Source organism: Chiloscyllium plagiosum, unplaced genomic scaffold, assembly GCF_037043375.1.
Source record: "Chiloscyllium plagiosum isolate Xiang-an unplaced genomic scaffold, Cpla_swu_hap1 HiC_scaffold_49, whole genome shotgun sequence".
Lineage (NCBI taxonomy): Eukaryota > Metazoa > Chordata > Chondrichthyes > Orectolobiformes > Hemiscylliidae > Chiloscyllium > Chiloscyllium plagiosum.
This window is the reverse complement of record NW_028270187.1, coordinates 12,105,081-12,121,594: the sequence shown is the minus strand read 5'-3', so window position 1 is coordinate 12,121,594 and position 16,514 is coordinate 12,105,081. Positions and strand designations below refer to the sequence as shown.

Here is a 16,514-nt window from a genome sequence, read left to right as displayed (position 1 = left end):
AAAGTTGAAGGGGTACCTGGCAGAGTTGTGTAGGATTATGGACAGGATGAATTGGAAACAGCTTTTCCCTTTAGTTGAAGGGTCAGTAACAAGGAACACATCAGTTCCATGTGAAAGGCAGGAGGCTTAGAGGGGGATTGAGGATTGTTTCATCTATGGGATGGTGGGGGTCTGGAATGCACTGCCTGGAAAGTTAGTTGAGGCAGGAAAACAGAAGCTTTAAAAGGTAAATGGGTGAGCAATTCAAGGGACATGGCTTTCAAGACAATGCGGAAAAGTGGGTTTGAACAAAGGTCCACCTTTATTATGGATAAGTCCGAATGTTTCCTGGTGTTTAAATTAACAATTGAGACCAGTATGCACATTGTCTACCACAGATTGCAAAATCAAGTACGTACCTTGTACCTGAACTTTAACATTTCGTGATTCAGACCAATCGATTTTACAACTGTACCATCCACTGTCATCGGTGCTGTTTACTTTAATGCTATATGATGATTCACGTCCAGGGAGCCACATTGAATGGATCTTCTTGCCATTTCTATAAAAGCCAAAGTCCTTCTTCCACCTATGATCGTATTTGTACCGACAATTCAGTTTTAGTGTTTCTCCCTCCAAAGGTGAAACTGGGACAACATGGAAAGCCACATTTCTATCTAAATCAAAGGTAAAGTTGCATCATTACAGCTCACCATAGGCATTTGTTTCATTGGAAACTGCTAAAAAAAATCGTGATCATTGATCATTTATTGCCCAAGCACATTTTCAAGTATCGGCCAGCCAATCCCCAATATTATATACAATCCAGTCCAGAGAACTACTATCAGTTTGTTTTCAACTTCCCTGGAGTGTTAACTACAATTTTGGACCCCTAACCTGAGGAGAGGTCACAAGACCATGATAAACAGAAGCAGGAGTATGCAATTTGGCTATCACGTCCCCTCCACCTTAAAGCGATCAGGCCATAAGAATATGAACAGAATTAGCTCGCTCATCCTATCGAATCTGCTCCTCTAATCATGCGATCATGTTGATCTGATCATTGTCAACTCCACTTTCCTGCCTTTTTGTTCCGTAAACCTCGATTCCCCTCCCAGCTTTAAAATCTGTCTATTTTACCCTCAAACATATTAAATGAACCAGCCTTGACAGCCCTCCGGAATAAAGAACGCCAAAGACTCACTTCCCTCAGAGAGAAGAAATTTATCTTCATCTCCATCTTTAATGGGCAATTCCAAACGCCCCCGCCCATCACCACGCCCGCCCCCCTCCCGAGCCCCTATTCTAAGATGATGGCCCTCTGATCGATGCCTCACCCACACAAGAGTAAACAACTTCTCTCCAAATATACCCTGTCATGTACCTCTAACAATCTTCAAAAAGGCAGCTTCTGATTCTACTAAACATCAGTGAGTGCGGGCCCAACCTAGTCAAACGCTCCTCGTGAGAAATTACTAACTCCTATGTGAGGTACCAAACTTAACATAAGTGACTGACTGAGCAAAACTAAAGTTTCAGCATTAAATCATGTTGAAACATTTGCATTTGGTTGAAAATTGGTTTGGAGGTCAAGGAAATGGTACAGTTTTGGTCGCCACATTACCAGAAGGCTTTGGAGAGGCAATTGAACTTGTTTATCAGGGTAGTGCCTGGTTCGGAGGATATTAACTAAGAGGAGATATTGCACAAATTCAGTTTGTTCTTGCTTGAATGTCAGAAGGAAAAGGATGACCTGATTGAAGTTTATAAAATTATGAGCTGTATGGATTGAAAGGAATGTCAGAGCCTTTTTCCCAGGGTAGGAACGTCAATTACTCAGAGACATAGGTTTAAGAAAAATAAAAGATGATTCTAAGAAGATGTAAGGAGTACCTTCTTTTCCAAAGAGGGTGGTAAATACCTGAAATTCACCGCCAGAAGATGTGGTGGAAGCAGATACAATAGCAATTTTTAAGGGGCGTTTGGCAGATAAATGACCAGGCAGAAAATAGAGGGACATGGACAGCCTAGAGGGAAAGGGTTTCAGTTTAGATAGGCATCATGTTGCATCACAGTCTTGTTAGGCTGAAAGGACTGTCCTGTAGTGTACTATTCTTTGAAAACTGTGCATTCCACTTCCATGCAATTTTTAAAAATTGTAAATGAAAGTCAAATTTCACTTACCCGTGACGACAACTTTAACAGTTTCACTCTTTTTCCATGAGTTGTATATCTCACAGTGATAAGACCCGCCAGTTTCATTGTTCGCGAGTGTTTCGTAATAATTACCCCATCCATAAGCGAAAAACTGTCCATTTTTGTACCAAATAACAGCCCGTACTTTTCCTGTCCCACATTGAAATTTTAAAGTCTCTCCTTCTTTTACAAATCCATTTGTGGGATATACATTAAGCACGGGCCTTCCGAAAGCTGAAGAGAGAGAGAGAAGCAGAAAGGTTCAGTATCCAATCATTGCATCATGTTGACCTCTCACTACTATAAACACAGTGTGCAGTTCAGCCTCAGTGTCCCAGTATAGAGAGTTCCAGTTCAAGTTGTCTATTGACCAAAGGGTACAGTCCAGACAAAAAAGTCTGAACTCGGTGAATTTAGTTGGCACCTAACCGTTGATTGCTTGACGCATCACCTCTGCAGCGCCAACCATTTAGTCAACATCTTTATTTTTCAAAGGGCCAATTGTTGACAGGCAATAGTTGATTTACTGTTCGGAAGAGTTAACTGCACAGATTATGTTTAGCTTTATTAGAACCAGTTGATTACAATGTAAAAACATTTTTGCAATGTTCAATGCTTCGATCAAATCTCAACTCAACCTGTGCAGCACAATGAGAAAGTTCACAATATTATCTTTCTGAATTTTTCAGAAAAAAAACCCTATCCGCTGCAAAGCTTTACTTAATTAACAAGGCAATGGTTATCTCCAATAAATGATAATGTAATCATTGCCCCTTGACAATTAATGGTGCTACCCTCACTGAATAATCTTCACAATAAATATCCTGCAAGTTACCATTGAGAGAAATCTAACAATCGTGCTTTGTTTTTCAACTGTGTTACGATCCCTGAACTGCCTCACTATCAACATGCTGGGGGTTACTCTTTTTAAAATTCATTTTCTTTTAATTCATTCACTAGATTAGGGAGTCGCCGGTTAGGCCTGCATTTATTACCAACTCCTAATTGCCCGTAGGGCAGTTAAGAGTCAACCATATTGCTGTGGGTCTGCAGTGACATATAGATTAGACCAGGCAATGATGGCAGTTTCCTTCCCTTAAGGAAATTAGTGAGTCAAATGGGTTTTTCCAAGATTTGGAGATGCCGATGTTGGACTGGGGTGTACAAAGTTAAAAATCACACAATACCAGGTTATAGTCCAATAGGTTTAATTGGAAGCACGCTAGCTTTCGGAGCGACGCCCCTTCATCAAGTGATTGTCACCTGATGAAGGAGCGTCGCTCCGAAAGCTAGTGTGCTTCCAATTAAACCTATTGGACTATAACCTGGTGCTGTGGGGTTTTTCCAACAAATTATAGACATTTATTGAATTCAAATTCCACCATCTGCTGTGGGGGTTTTGAACCCGGGTCCCCAGTACATTGTCTGACGCTTTGATTTAAGAGTCTGGTGATAACGACTCTAGGTCATTGCCACCCCTTCTGAGAGAAGGCAATGTCCTCTACTGCGTGGCAATTTAACTATCGCCTCTTCATAGTCAATGACACCATCACTGAATCTCCTCACTATCAACACCTTGGGGGTTACTATTAACAAGAAACTCAGTTGGACTCACCATGCCAATATCATAGTGACAAGAGAAGGCCAGTGGCTGGGAATACTGCAGCAACTAACTTACCTCCTGACTTCGCCAAGGCCTGTCCACTATCGACAAGGCACAAGTCAGGAGTGTGATGGAATGCTCCCCACTTGGCTGAATGAGTGCAGCTCCAAAAAACAGCACAACACCATCCAGCTACAATGCAGCCCCCACTTAATTGGTACCACATCCTCAAACATTCACTTCCTCAAATATCGATGCTCAGTACCAGCAGTTTGTACCTTCTACAAGTAGCACAGCAGAAATTCACTAGAGATGCTCAGACAACACCTCCAAAACTCAGTAGCACTTCTATCAGAAGGATAAGAGCAGTCAATCCATAGGAACACAGCCACCTTCACGTTACCCTCGAAAGCGCTCAGCATCCCAACTTGGAAATGTAACGGTCATTCTTCAGTGTCACTGGTTCAGAATCCTGGAATTCCCTCCCCAAGGGTATTGTGGGTCTTCCTACAGCACTTGCCGGAATGGCTCAAGAAGACAACTCAATCCCCACCTTCTCAAAGAGAGCAACTGGGAATTTTGTCAACAAATACTGGGTTCCGCCAGTGATGCCCATATCCCACCAGTGAATTAAATTTCATGTTCCATGTGTCTGCCCATTATAGCTGCCCGTATTTCCCTCTGTTTTCCTCCATCACTTTCCTCCTTGTTTTGTTACCGTTCCACGCGTCTGATCACCTATTATGGGACTGAGGAGCAGAACTGAAGTTAATGTCCATTTATATTTATCATAACAGTTATCACAGCTAGTTCTGATCTGTACGAGGCACCATTTAATGCTGATTCCTGTCAAAAAGAGACAGAATTGTACATTTGCCATATTGTTGTTTACAAATATATTGTGTCGATGCTTACTGCCATTAACTGCCAGTGTCATTATCTTGAATTTTGCTGGCAAATTTGTAATGTGCCTTTAATCTTTAGCTTCCCAAACCCTTTTTAAAAGGAAAAGAATGCGTCAATTTCATTAAAACGGTCACTTTACTCTCTCGCTTATCTTATCCATCAGTTTGTCCATCATTGAAACTGCCTTCCTAATCGTATTTAAGACCTGAAGAGCATAAGAATAGGAATAGGCCATTCTGACCCTTGATACTGCTCTGAAATCCAATTGGATCGTGGCTGATCTGACCTCCCTCACATACAGTTTCTTGCCTGATCCCTATAATCGTTGATTCCCTCCACATCCGCCCCCCCCCCCCCCACCCCGCCAATAAAACAAGAATCTATGTCAGCCTTAAATATACACAAGGACTCTACAACCCAAAGCAGTTGTCTGTGGCAAGAATTTCCAAAGACTTCCACACCTGTGAGAGAAGATAATCCTCCTGATCTCAGTCTTCAATTGTTGCCCCTTTATTCTGAGACTGTGCTCTCTTTCCTTGACAGTCCCATGAGGGGGTAACATCCTCTCAGCATTGACCCTGCCAAGCTCTATATGTTTCAATGATATCACCACCTCATTCTTTAAACGTCAGTGAGTAGAGCCCTAACCTGTTTAGACATTGCTCAAAAAGACAATCTCTCCTTCCCAGAGATCATCCTTCTCTAGATTGCCTCCAATGAAATGGTGCACTTCCTTAAATAACGGCAGTAAAAGCTCTCAGTGCTCAAGGTGTGGTCTCCCCAGCAACATGTACGTTTGCAGAAAGACTCCCCTACTCTTTAGTAATAATAGCCAAATTTCCCTCCCCACTGTGTGCTAGTTTTCTGTGTTTCATACAGAACTTCCCCACCCCCAAGTCCCTTTATGCTGCAGCTTTGTGCATTTTTTCTCCATTTAAGTAGTACTCTGATCTGTTCTCCCTTCTAAAATGAATGGAAACTTATGTTTCCCAAACAACCTGTTTTAAATCTCATGCTCATTTGAAGAGTTGTGGTGGAGTTAAACTTTGATGCAGATTTACTGAATAGACTCTGTCCAATGTGACTAAGTCATTGGCCCTCTTTTTAACTATTGGTACATCCACGTGGGATAAGAGTTGAACATGATTCCAGTGTCTGGCCTTACAGAGGATATCCCGAACTCTGGACAGAAAAACAGGGATTAAATCACAATTGGTTCATATTTAAAAGGTCACTGAAAAGATGTGCACAGCACGACTTCAGATTTCCAAATGATTATCCAAAACTAAACTTGCAGTTCCCTTACCTTGGGTGATCCGACAGAGAGCAAGAATCACTGGAAAACATAAGGGAATTGAAATGCCAATGTAATTATTTCTGTAAGTGTCCTGGAAACGGCAAAGCATAGACAATGTCAAAGCAAATTAAGTGGAGAAGCAGCAGAGAAACAACACCAGTCCTACCTGGAACTCAATAGTAACTGTTAATTGTTCACTCCCATTGAAGTGGACACAGAAATATGAATTTATATCAACTGTATGAGCACCCATTGGTTTCTTCGTCCTTGTCGCATTCGAATTGCAAATTTTGCTTTGTATCTTTCTGGATTTTATTTATCCCCTCGTTTTCTCTTCCTGCTTTCTCTCTGCTTAGCTTCCCATTTTATTTGCAAATGTTTTACACAAGTAAGGGTCTCTGGAAATTTAGATTTCTTGTAAAATAAAGTACGTTTGGGAAGATGATTGCAAAAGGAATAACGTCACATGATTGCGCGTTTCTTGCCTCTGTGGATTCTTAGAAACCCCAAAAGTCAGACAAGTCTCACCAATGACCACACTGAGACTTCTAGCTCAGCGACGAAAGGCTACTGTTACAATGAAGCATCTCTGCATCTAAAATTACTTCGCAAGAGAGCAAGAATCGTCTCCAATCTCAATTCAGAGCCAGAGAGGTCTACAGCATAGAAGAAGGCTCATCAGCTCATCGGGTCTGTGCCAGTCTAAAACATACACCTCGCTATTCTCGAATTCCATTTAAACACCACTTGGCCCCTAGCCTTGGTATCACAAATTGACATCTAAATGCTTCTTCAATGTAAAGAGAGTTTCTGCCTCTCCACCCTTTACAGGCAAGGACTTCCAGATTCCCCACCACACTCTGGGTGAAAATGTTTTCCCTCACATTCCATTCTAAACCTCCTGGCATTTGTTTCCATCTGCCTCATCCATGTCATTAATCCCTCCATCAAAGGGGAAGTTTACCTCATGTCTATTCTATCTAGGCAACTTCATCATTTTATACATCTCAATCATGTCCTACCCCATCCCCTCTCCCAAACCCCTCGGCTCTAAGGAAAACAACCCCAGCCTCTTGAAGTTCCCTACATCAGTGAAATTCTCCAGTCCCCAAAGCAACATCCTCGTTAATCTCCTAATTTTGATGAAAAGTTTTGGCATACCCATTCACTGCTCAGTGATATATCTCACCTCTATATTGTTGCTGATTGTCCTTCCCTTTGCTGGATTCTGAAATTCTACTGATCCGCCCATGACTTAACATTTTTAGGTCGATTGCACATGTGGCGTGGACAATTTGGACCGAAGGGTCTATTTCTGTGCTGTACATCTCTATGACTCTATGTGTGTAACTTGTATCCTTTTCCGAGAAGATCAAATAATATTGCCCGAAGCGGGAACAAAGGATACGATGAAATGATTTTTCTTCTCTCTCTTTCCCAAAATATTATCGTTCATGTTGCCAACTTGTTTCATTCCAGAATTTAGCCAAGTTTGATTTTTTTTTAATGTTGGCCACAGTTATTAGATCCTGCTTTTTGGATCTGAGAAGGAAGTGTAGGGCTGTCTGCTGTAGAATTCAATCTCACGTGACCGGGGAACAGCGCAGGTTTGTCATGGTTAAGGTCCATTAGTAACACACACTTACAGAGGATCAGAAGCACGGAGGTCAGCGTCATTTTCAACGCGGTTTTCTAGCACAGCAGTTTCCAACTCAGTGTGACCTGATGCTTGCTACATCTGTGCATTCTATTTCTCACATTTACCTGTAACAGAAAACGATGCGTTTAGAAACAGCAAAAGTGGCTGCTCTCTCCATACGCTGCTAGGACATCCAACTGATTAGTTCTACGCACAGTGGGACAAAGCTGCTTCTTTAGCAAGGTTATGCTGTGAATTCTTAGAGGCATGGCATTCTAACCAGAACTCCATCACTAAACACATCGACTTAGATCCCATCTACCTTTACTTGAAAAAAAAGAACTGGAAATGACATCACTACCTTAAGAAAGCAAAACCTATAAAGAGAGAGGCGGGACATACCACCAGCTCTTTACCAGAGACTCACACTGATTATGTTACCTATTCATGGTGACAAAACTATTGAAAACAAACCTTCCAGCTCAGCGAGCTAATGTACACACTTAAAGTTATGCTGTCCTTAGTTGTTTTTTTTTATCAGAGTGGTTATAAACAACACAGGTTTCGAAAAGTCTGTGTTTTGAAGGGTATTAGGACCAATTTGATAAAAAAAACTAACAGATACTGTCTCAGGCAGAGGATTTTCAAATTTAAAACATACTTGTACAATCAAAGGTGAGTGGCCAGATCTCCCAGCTCACCTCTCCTCTGGATTGGTTTGTTTTTTAGCAGTAATGTAGAAAAAAAGATGCTGGGCCCAAAGAAGCAGGTCAGGACTGTGACTCTCTCTCTATGACTTCTCTCCTGTAAGGCCCTGTGTTTGTTTTAAACTTTTGTGCCAAGGGGTGTTCGTGGGGATAGCTGCAAGTGTTGACACAGTATCATTAAATTGCGATAATCTGTTGGGCTTTCGGGTGGGTTAGGTTATTCTGTGTTCTGTTCTGTTTTGGTTGTGTTTCATTCAGTAATCTTGTCAGTTGTTTTAAACAAAGTGGGTTGGCCAGCTACAATACTGCTGGAAATTCCACGTGACACCTGCTTAAAACAGCTAGCAACGTTAGGGTCTTGGCTACTCTCTTGAAATGTTTTGAGGGGTCTGGCCTGGTTCATAATAACAGGAACAGCAGTCGGCCATTTAGCCCATCGAGCCTATTCCACCAGTCAATAGTTGATCTGCAACCTAACTCCATAATACCTGACTTTGGCCACTATCTTCTTCATAACATTACTGAACAAACATTGATCCATCTCGGATTGAAAACTACCAACTGATTCAGCATCCACTGCAGTTTGTGGAAGAGAGTTCCATACCTCTCCCACGCTTTGTGGGTGGATGTTCTTCCTAACATCTCTCTTGAACGGTCCGGTCCTAATCCTCAGACAATGCCCTCACCCTTTCTGGAATCCCCAACCAGTGGAAATAGCTTCTCTTCTTCCACCCTGTCTTTTCCTGTCAATATCTTCGATCAGATCACCCCTTAATCGTCGAAAATCTGTGGAAAACAGGCCTCATTTGTGCAATCTCTCCGCATAATTTGACCCCTAAAGTCCAGATTCCACTCTTGCTAACCTAGCTTGTACTCCCTCTGAGGCCAATCTATCCTTCCTAACATGGAGTTCGGGAGAGTACTGTTCCCGTTAGAAAAGAAAAACAAAAATCGCTGGGGGAACTCGGAGGGAGACAAAGAAACAGAGTTAATATTCCACTTTATAAACACAGGGAGTATTGTAGAAGCTCAGCAGGTCTGGCAACATCTGTGTAGAGAGAGAGAGAAACCGCTATGGGCCAAATGGGTTCAGTTTGGGAAATTTAGTTGGGATTGACGAGTTGGGACGAGTCCGCTCTGGAGGACTCTATAAGTCCAGTCCATGTAGCTGTTCAGGATCAGACTCTGATGTGGTCACTGGGAAATTTGAAGCTGATTGAGGCACAATGTTAAGGTGTCCTGAACCCGTTCTTTTGCCCAGAGTCTATGCTGCTTACAGAACAAGAGAGAAACCGCAGCCTACTTCGGTCTGACCACCATCTCCGAGACAGAGAGAGAAAGAGAGAGAGAAGGGTGGGAAGGGGGGTTGGGAAGAAAGATACAGAAGACTTCCCCGATTCATGCTGACCATATGCACCCCCATCCTAACCCAATCCCTCCATGAACAGGGAACACCACAATAACCACATCAGCCTTTGGAATGAGCTTTATCAGAGTTTAACAGCCTGCACAGAGGCTGAATACACCTCTGCAGCTGTCATGAGATGATGTATTGTCAGAGCACGTTCTACCGTTAAACCAGCAACAGCTATGACTAAAATAGAAATCACTGGAGAAAGTGCAAGCAAAAAAGTCGTGCAGCCTACCAAGACAGAGTGGCTGTCCATTCCCCATCTTAATATCCACCATTTTATATCTCTATTCCACTTTCACCACAATTAGCAGTCCCTTTATCCTTTGCAGCAGCAGTGATCTTTTCCATTCACCCCTCCCTTTCAATTGTGAAGAAGGGTCACTGGATTCGAAATGTTAACTCTGTTTCGCTCTGAGTTTCTCCAGCACTTTCTATATTTATAACGAGTGACATAGAACGTACAACAGTACAGCACAGGAAATGGCCCTATTGCCCTCGATGTTGTGTTAAACGGAACACCAAACGAAACTGGTCCCTTTGCCTTGTTCTTGGTTTGTTTCCTTCCATTCCTTTACTAAAACCTATGAAAATAATACCCACAGCTCTATCCTCATTGATCACCTTCGTCACCTCCTTGTAAAATTCAATCAAGTTGGTAAGGCATTAGCTGCCCTGCACAAAGCCATGCTTTTCCAAATGTGCAAAAATCCTATCCAGAGGAATTCTCTCCAATAGTTTCCCAACGACTGAGCTGAGAGTCACTAGTCCATGCTTTCCTGCATTATCTCTATTTTCCTTCTTGAACAAAGGAACAACATTAGCTACTTGCCAGTCTTCCAGGATCTTTCCATTGGCTAGTGAGGCTACATAGATTTAAGCCAAGGCCCCAGACAATTCCCTTTCTTGCCTCTCTCAATAACCTGGGTAGATAACATCGGGCCCTGGGGTAGATACCATAGAGCCCTTTGGACTTATCCACCTTAATGCTCTTTAAGAGACCCACTTCCTTCTTGATCTCAACATGCTGTAGCATATTAGTATGCGCCATGCAAATCTCACTATCCTCCATATCCTTTTCCTGGGTGAATGGTACCAATGCTCATTTAGGATCTCACCCACATCTTCTACCTCTAAACACAAGTTCCCTCCTTTTTCCTTGACTGGTCTTACCTTCTCCCTCGTTATCCTCTATTCACACTAAGACCTGCTGAGTTTCCCCAGCACTTTCTTTGTTTATAATCTGTCACTTGAACACTGTTTTCCATTTTTCTCTCCCTCACTTCTGTTTTTATTTATTATATTGCTCATTCTCTCACTCGCAATTCAGAAAATAACATTGTGACAACAACAATTTGCATACAGCTATTTTTGGACACATAGTCAAAAAGTATTGATCTGATTTTTCCAAATCTATACTGTGCCACTGACCCATCTGATTTTATTTTACAGCACAGCGCATTTTCAATTATAAGTGGTTAGACAATCAGCGCTGACAGGGCACCAGGAATGCGACAATTGGAATTGAAGTATTCATTAACACAAAAACTGTGAGGGATGATGGAGATCTGAAACAAAAACAGAAAGTGCTGTAAAAACTCAGCAAGTCTGGCAGCAGCTATGGAGAGAGAGAAGGAGAGTTAACGTTCCAGGTTATAAGCACAGAAAGTGCGAGAAAAACTCAGCAGGTCTGGCAGCATTTGGTAGTAGAGACAGAGCAGAATTAACATTCCAGATTATGAACACAGAAAGTCCTGGAGAAACTCAGCAAGTCTAACAGCATTTGTGAATAAAGAGGTAACATGACAGATTGTGGACACAAAAAGTACTGGAGAACCTCAATGGGTCTGTCTGCATGTGTGAATAGAGACAGAACAGACTTAACATTCCAGGTTACAAACACAGAAATCATAGCTGTTGTGTGTGACCAACCTGCATCCAATTTAAGGACGGATTACAGTTCTGTATAGTTCTGCAGATACAGAAACACTGATCCCCTGCGTAACTGAAGCATACCTTCCTCACTCTTACATTCAAATCCCGTCACACGGAACCAGAAATTCCTACCAGCTTTTCTGATTGCTTGCTGCAGCTTCACACCAACCTTCCATCCTTACAGAACCAACTGCCTTGAATGTGCTGATTTCCCGACTGGCAGTCTCTCTGAGAGTTAAGTGCTTTTGTTGTTTGATTCTGAAAGAGAAAAAGGAACTGCAGTGACAGAAGGAACAGCTGCGTTGTTGTTTTGATACTGTTTCCACTCAGTGTTCCAGTCCGTCCCCGCTCCCTGCGGGCCACTGAAAACAGCACGGGAGGTGGAACCAATTTGAGCAGAGGCCTCTGTGGGGCAAGAGGTTTCCATTCTGAAATGTCATGTTCAGTGGAGCTCAGCGAGTGGGAGGGGAATTGTTGAAGTGAAATTGTGTGTCTTAACGAAACGGTAACTGAGAGTGCTGACGGATGGATATTCATGTACAGGATACATAACAGCCTGGAGGCTTGGCTGCTTCTCACATCTGGTGTATGAGTGGAAGGTAAGGCAGGAACACAGGTCTGCTGTAGTTCCTTGTTCAGTAGATTAGCTAAAAAAAAAACCCTCAATGGATATTGGCAACTAAGTGCAATAGTATTAACAACACCTCCGCTTAGAATAGAAAGAAACTTATTAGATTAATGGAAGGAAACTTCAGAGTGATTCAGTGCAGAGGGATTTGGATATCCTTGTGCATGAATAGCGGAAAGATAGTGAAATTACTCCATGAGACGACTTTCCCATCACCAAGTCCCCCTTCATTTACATGTATATAGTACATCACACTGGCTCAGAGCCCGTTCCTACAATGAACAGAAACCCTTCCACCCCTGTTTATATCTCTCAGTCAGGGCTCCCAGATCGGACCAGGTTAGAAGCACCAATCATGGGACTTAGGTTCTATGAGGTTCGCCTGGTTGACCTTATTCCAAACACTACATTCCACTTTCCCTCAGTGCTGGTACACAGACCTGTTCTTTTTCCCACATTATATCCTTGGGCGTTTTAGCATCAGGTCCAGTCCTTCCAAATCTGCCTTGAATACTGGCGGCTTTTACCGGACCGTAGCCTGCCTCTTGCTCGCGGTGTTGGAAGAAAGTCATCATCCTCCTCAGTCAGTAATGGTGTGAGGCTGTTACATATGTCGTGTCATTCTGAGAGGTTTCTGCTAGGATAGGCGGAGGGGGAGAACTCACAGGTTCTGACAGCCTTGCTGGATGGTCTCAGGTAGTGGGGTATGTTCTGCTCCGGCCCAGTTTGTGAGGTTGCAGCTTTCATATGGTCCATGTGTTTGTTCAGAATTGCATCTTCTACCCAAAATTTGTATGTCATGGGACGGACTTCGTGCCGCCATGTCTCTTACCCATGTAGAGCCATCCCATGGTTTCAAGACTATGCTTCGTCCATTGAAGTAAACTGACTCTCCAACTTGGAGGAGTCTTGGGTCCAGCACTGAGTGCACCTCATATCGTTTCACCCTCTCTCTCAGGTCTGGGGAGATCAGGTTTAACCTGGTGTAGAGACTTCTCCCCATTAGCAACTTTGCATTTGAGCTGTCCCTGTAGTTGTGTGAGGAGTGGTCCTATAACTGAGCATGAACCGGGACAGGTTGGTGTCGAGTGAAGCTGTATGCTGTTTCTTTCAGGAGAAAGTGAGGACTTCAGATGCTGGAGATCAGAGTCAAAAACATGTGGCACTTGGAAAGCACAGCAGATCAGGCAGCGTCAGAGAAGCAGAGGAGTCAATGTTTCACTCATTCCTCATTAAGGGCATATGCCCTAAGCATCAACTCTCCTGCTTTGCTTTTCCAGCACCACACTTTTTGATGATGTTTCTTTAAGCCTTCCTTCAACGTTGCTCTGCTCTTTCTGCCAGACTACTGGACGATGGACCGTATGGAGCTATACTTCCATACCAAATGCTATGCGCCTTTAGGAAATTGTAGTGATTGAACAAAGAGCCAGGTGAGACCCCAGATTGGGAGCATTAACTTTGACCAATTAGGGCGCTCTGGCTGACAGATCCACGCAGGAGTCTCAGATGATACCCCAGAGAGCAGTCTCCTACATTGATACAAACCCCTGTGTACTCTCATTTTAGCATACTTCTGGGAATCCTAATCCAATTACAATTGCAGATATGCATAGCTCATGTCCAGATTCGTGAAGAACAGCATCCCGCCAAACTTGAGTATTGATTCTCTTTTTGAGGGATTGGCTGCCAACAGCAGTTCGTTATCTGATAATCCCACGAAGGTAAACTAACCTGTTGTGCCTCATAACTGGTATGACCGGTGATGCCCATTCCACAAACTGGGCAGGTTTGATGACTCCTTTCCAGCCTTCGGAAATCTACCTCTACTTTTGTGCATAAAACTAATGGCACTGGCAGAATTATGGAATTGCTTCTTGGCCTCTTTGATCATCCCTGCAGCCTGGAGCAGTGACTCACAGCACCAGGGAGCCGGGTTTGATTACACCCTCCGCCAACTGTCTGTGTGGAGTTTACATATTCGCCCCATGGCTGCATGGGTTTCCAATGATGCTCCGATTTCCTCCCACAGTCCAAGGGTATGCAGGTTAGAATCAATGGCCAAGCCTAATTGCCCTGTACGAGGATTAACCCTGGGAATTGCAGGGTTACAGCATGGGTCTGGGTCGGAAACACTTCGGAAGGTCGGTGTGTACTCGATGGGCCAAATGGCCTTTATTCCTACAGTGGGTATTCTATCCTATAAGCTTGCTGAAAAACTTGCCAATATTGAATTTGGACTTTACCCAGGCAGTCATTTTCCAGCCGGAAAATGTTGAGCTAATCAAGGTGAATGTTTCTCAAACAATTTCACCGTCAAGCTTGGACCCGAGGCTTTTAGTACAGTCAGTGAGAAATGAATCCGCTGCTTCTCATAAGAGACCAGAACCGAACTTATACCCTTAATTGGTAGGAAGTAAAAGCAATTTAACTGTTCCAAATCAGCTATAGGTGCACTTTCCTGGATGTGCACCATCCGGGATACCAACCAATGAGTTCTTTTGCTGGGCATCATGGCTGTCTTTTGTCCACATACAAACAGAAACTACAATCACCTGTTGGCCTGCATGAGTACAATTTTTGAACATGAACCATTCACTATCCACCAGCAACCACATTAGTATGGCTCCACAATGCATCCTTGCCAATTCATGCCTCTTAAATTATATATTCCTATATTTAGATTCTGGATCCTACCCTCGAGTTCAACTACTTGGCTCTTCATCTTCATGGCGAATAGTGTCACATTATGGTCACTCTTCTCCAAAGGATCTTTACATAACAAGACTTAATTTCTCATTGCAAAGTATCCCATCTAGATAAGGCTGTTGTCCAGTAGGTTCTTCAAGGTTAAAGAACAATCCCTTTTCACTCTTCAAGACAGTGGCTTACCAACACTTTCTCAAGGACAACTAGGAACAGGCAATAAATACTGGCCAGCCAGTGACACCCACATCCCTCAAATCAATTTTTAAAGTACACATACACGTACTCACGAAAACATTCCATCATTTTGTTTTGTCGATGTCTATGTCAATTAAAGTCACCCAAGATTGCAATTGCACGGTTATTGCAAGAATCTCTGATGCCTTGCCGCATATCTGATTACGCTTGTAGGAAGGCTAATAGAACGGTAATCCATTATTACAAGGGGTTTTGAATACAGGAACAGTTAAGTTTTGTTTCAAATGCATAGGATTTTGGTTAGGCTGTACCTGCAGGTGTGTGTGCAGTTTGGGTCTCCTTATGTCAGGAAAGATGCTATTTCCATGTAGAGAGAGAGCCATGAAGATTCACCAGACTTGCCCCTGGGGCCAACATCCTATGAAGAGCCAGTGGGCAAATTGTGCCTGCATTGTCTAGGCATTCCACGGATGAGCGATGATATCATTGAAAATAAAGTAACACAATTCTTAAAGAGACATGTTACCTATAGGTTGAATATTTACTGGTTGGGGGAGACGAGAACTGGGCAGGATTTTAAAGTAAGTGTGACTTCAACGATGAGGGTTTATTTTGTTTTGCTCATTAGATTGTAATCTTTTAGAATTCTCTACCTGCAGGGTGCTCGGGTCACTCCATCACTGTGTATGTTTAAGGTAGAGGCTGATAAATTTCTCATCACCAATCTTCAAGTAGGTTATGGGATGGAGTGTGTAAAATGAATTGTAGTGCTCGATCAGCCATGGTTGTATTCAATGGGACACCTGCTGATGGGGATGAATGGCCAACTCCTGTTATTACATTCCTCTGTTGCGAAATCTGGTTGCTTTTCTCTTAGGAATACACTCAAGTATTTTCATTCCCTAACAATGAAATGCTGCTCGGAAATGCACAATTTATACACTTGTTGACTCAAAAACGTGTTCTCTGATTAATGCAGTAGATATGAAAATGTAGTTATAGTGTTATAGAGATAGACAGCATGGAAACAGACCCTTAGGACGAATTTGCCTATGCCAACAGATATCCTAAATCAATCTAGTCCCCTTTGCTAGTACTTGGCCCATATTGCTGTCACCATTCCTATTCACATTCCCATATAGATGCCTTTTAAATGTTGCAAATGTAACAGCCTCCACCACTTTCTCTGGCAGCTTATTCTTTACATTGCACCATCCTTGGTATGAATAACGTTGCCCCTTAAGTCCCTTTTAAATTTTGCTTCTCTTACCCTAAACCTATGCCTTCTAGTTTTGATCAACTACCCTTC

At 42.8% G+C, this 16,514-nt stretch overlaps 1 protein-coding gene across 3 annotated transcripts in view; it reads right to left on the bottom strand.

Moving 5' to 3' along the window:
• The window catches only part of LOC122544516 (Fc receptor-like protein 2), a 32,736-nt gene extending 20,753 nt beyond the window's left edge, over positions 1-11,983 (bottom strand). For all 3 annotated transcript variants that reach the window (XM_043683789.2, XM_043683792.2, XM_087984489.1), the window contains exons 1-5: positions 11,806-11,983; positions 7,628-7,745; positions 5,991-6,020; positions 2,164-2,409; positions 399-656 (exon numbers count right to left, since the gene is read on the bottom strand). In XM_043683789.2, the coding sequence (XP_043539724.2) occupies positions 399-656; positions 2,164-2,409; positions 5,991-6,020; positions 7,628-7,658 (565 nt within the window). In that variant the 5' untranslated portion in view covers positions 7,659-7,745; positions 11,806-11,983. The remainder of the gene's footprint in view (positions 1-398; positions 657-2,163; positions 2,410-5,990; positions 6,021-7,627; positions 7,746-11,805) is intronic.
• Positions 11,984-16,514: the final 4,531 nt, after the last annotated feature.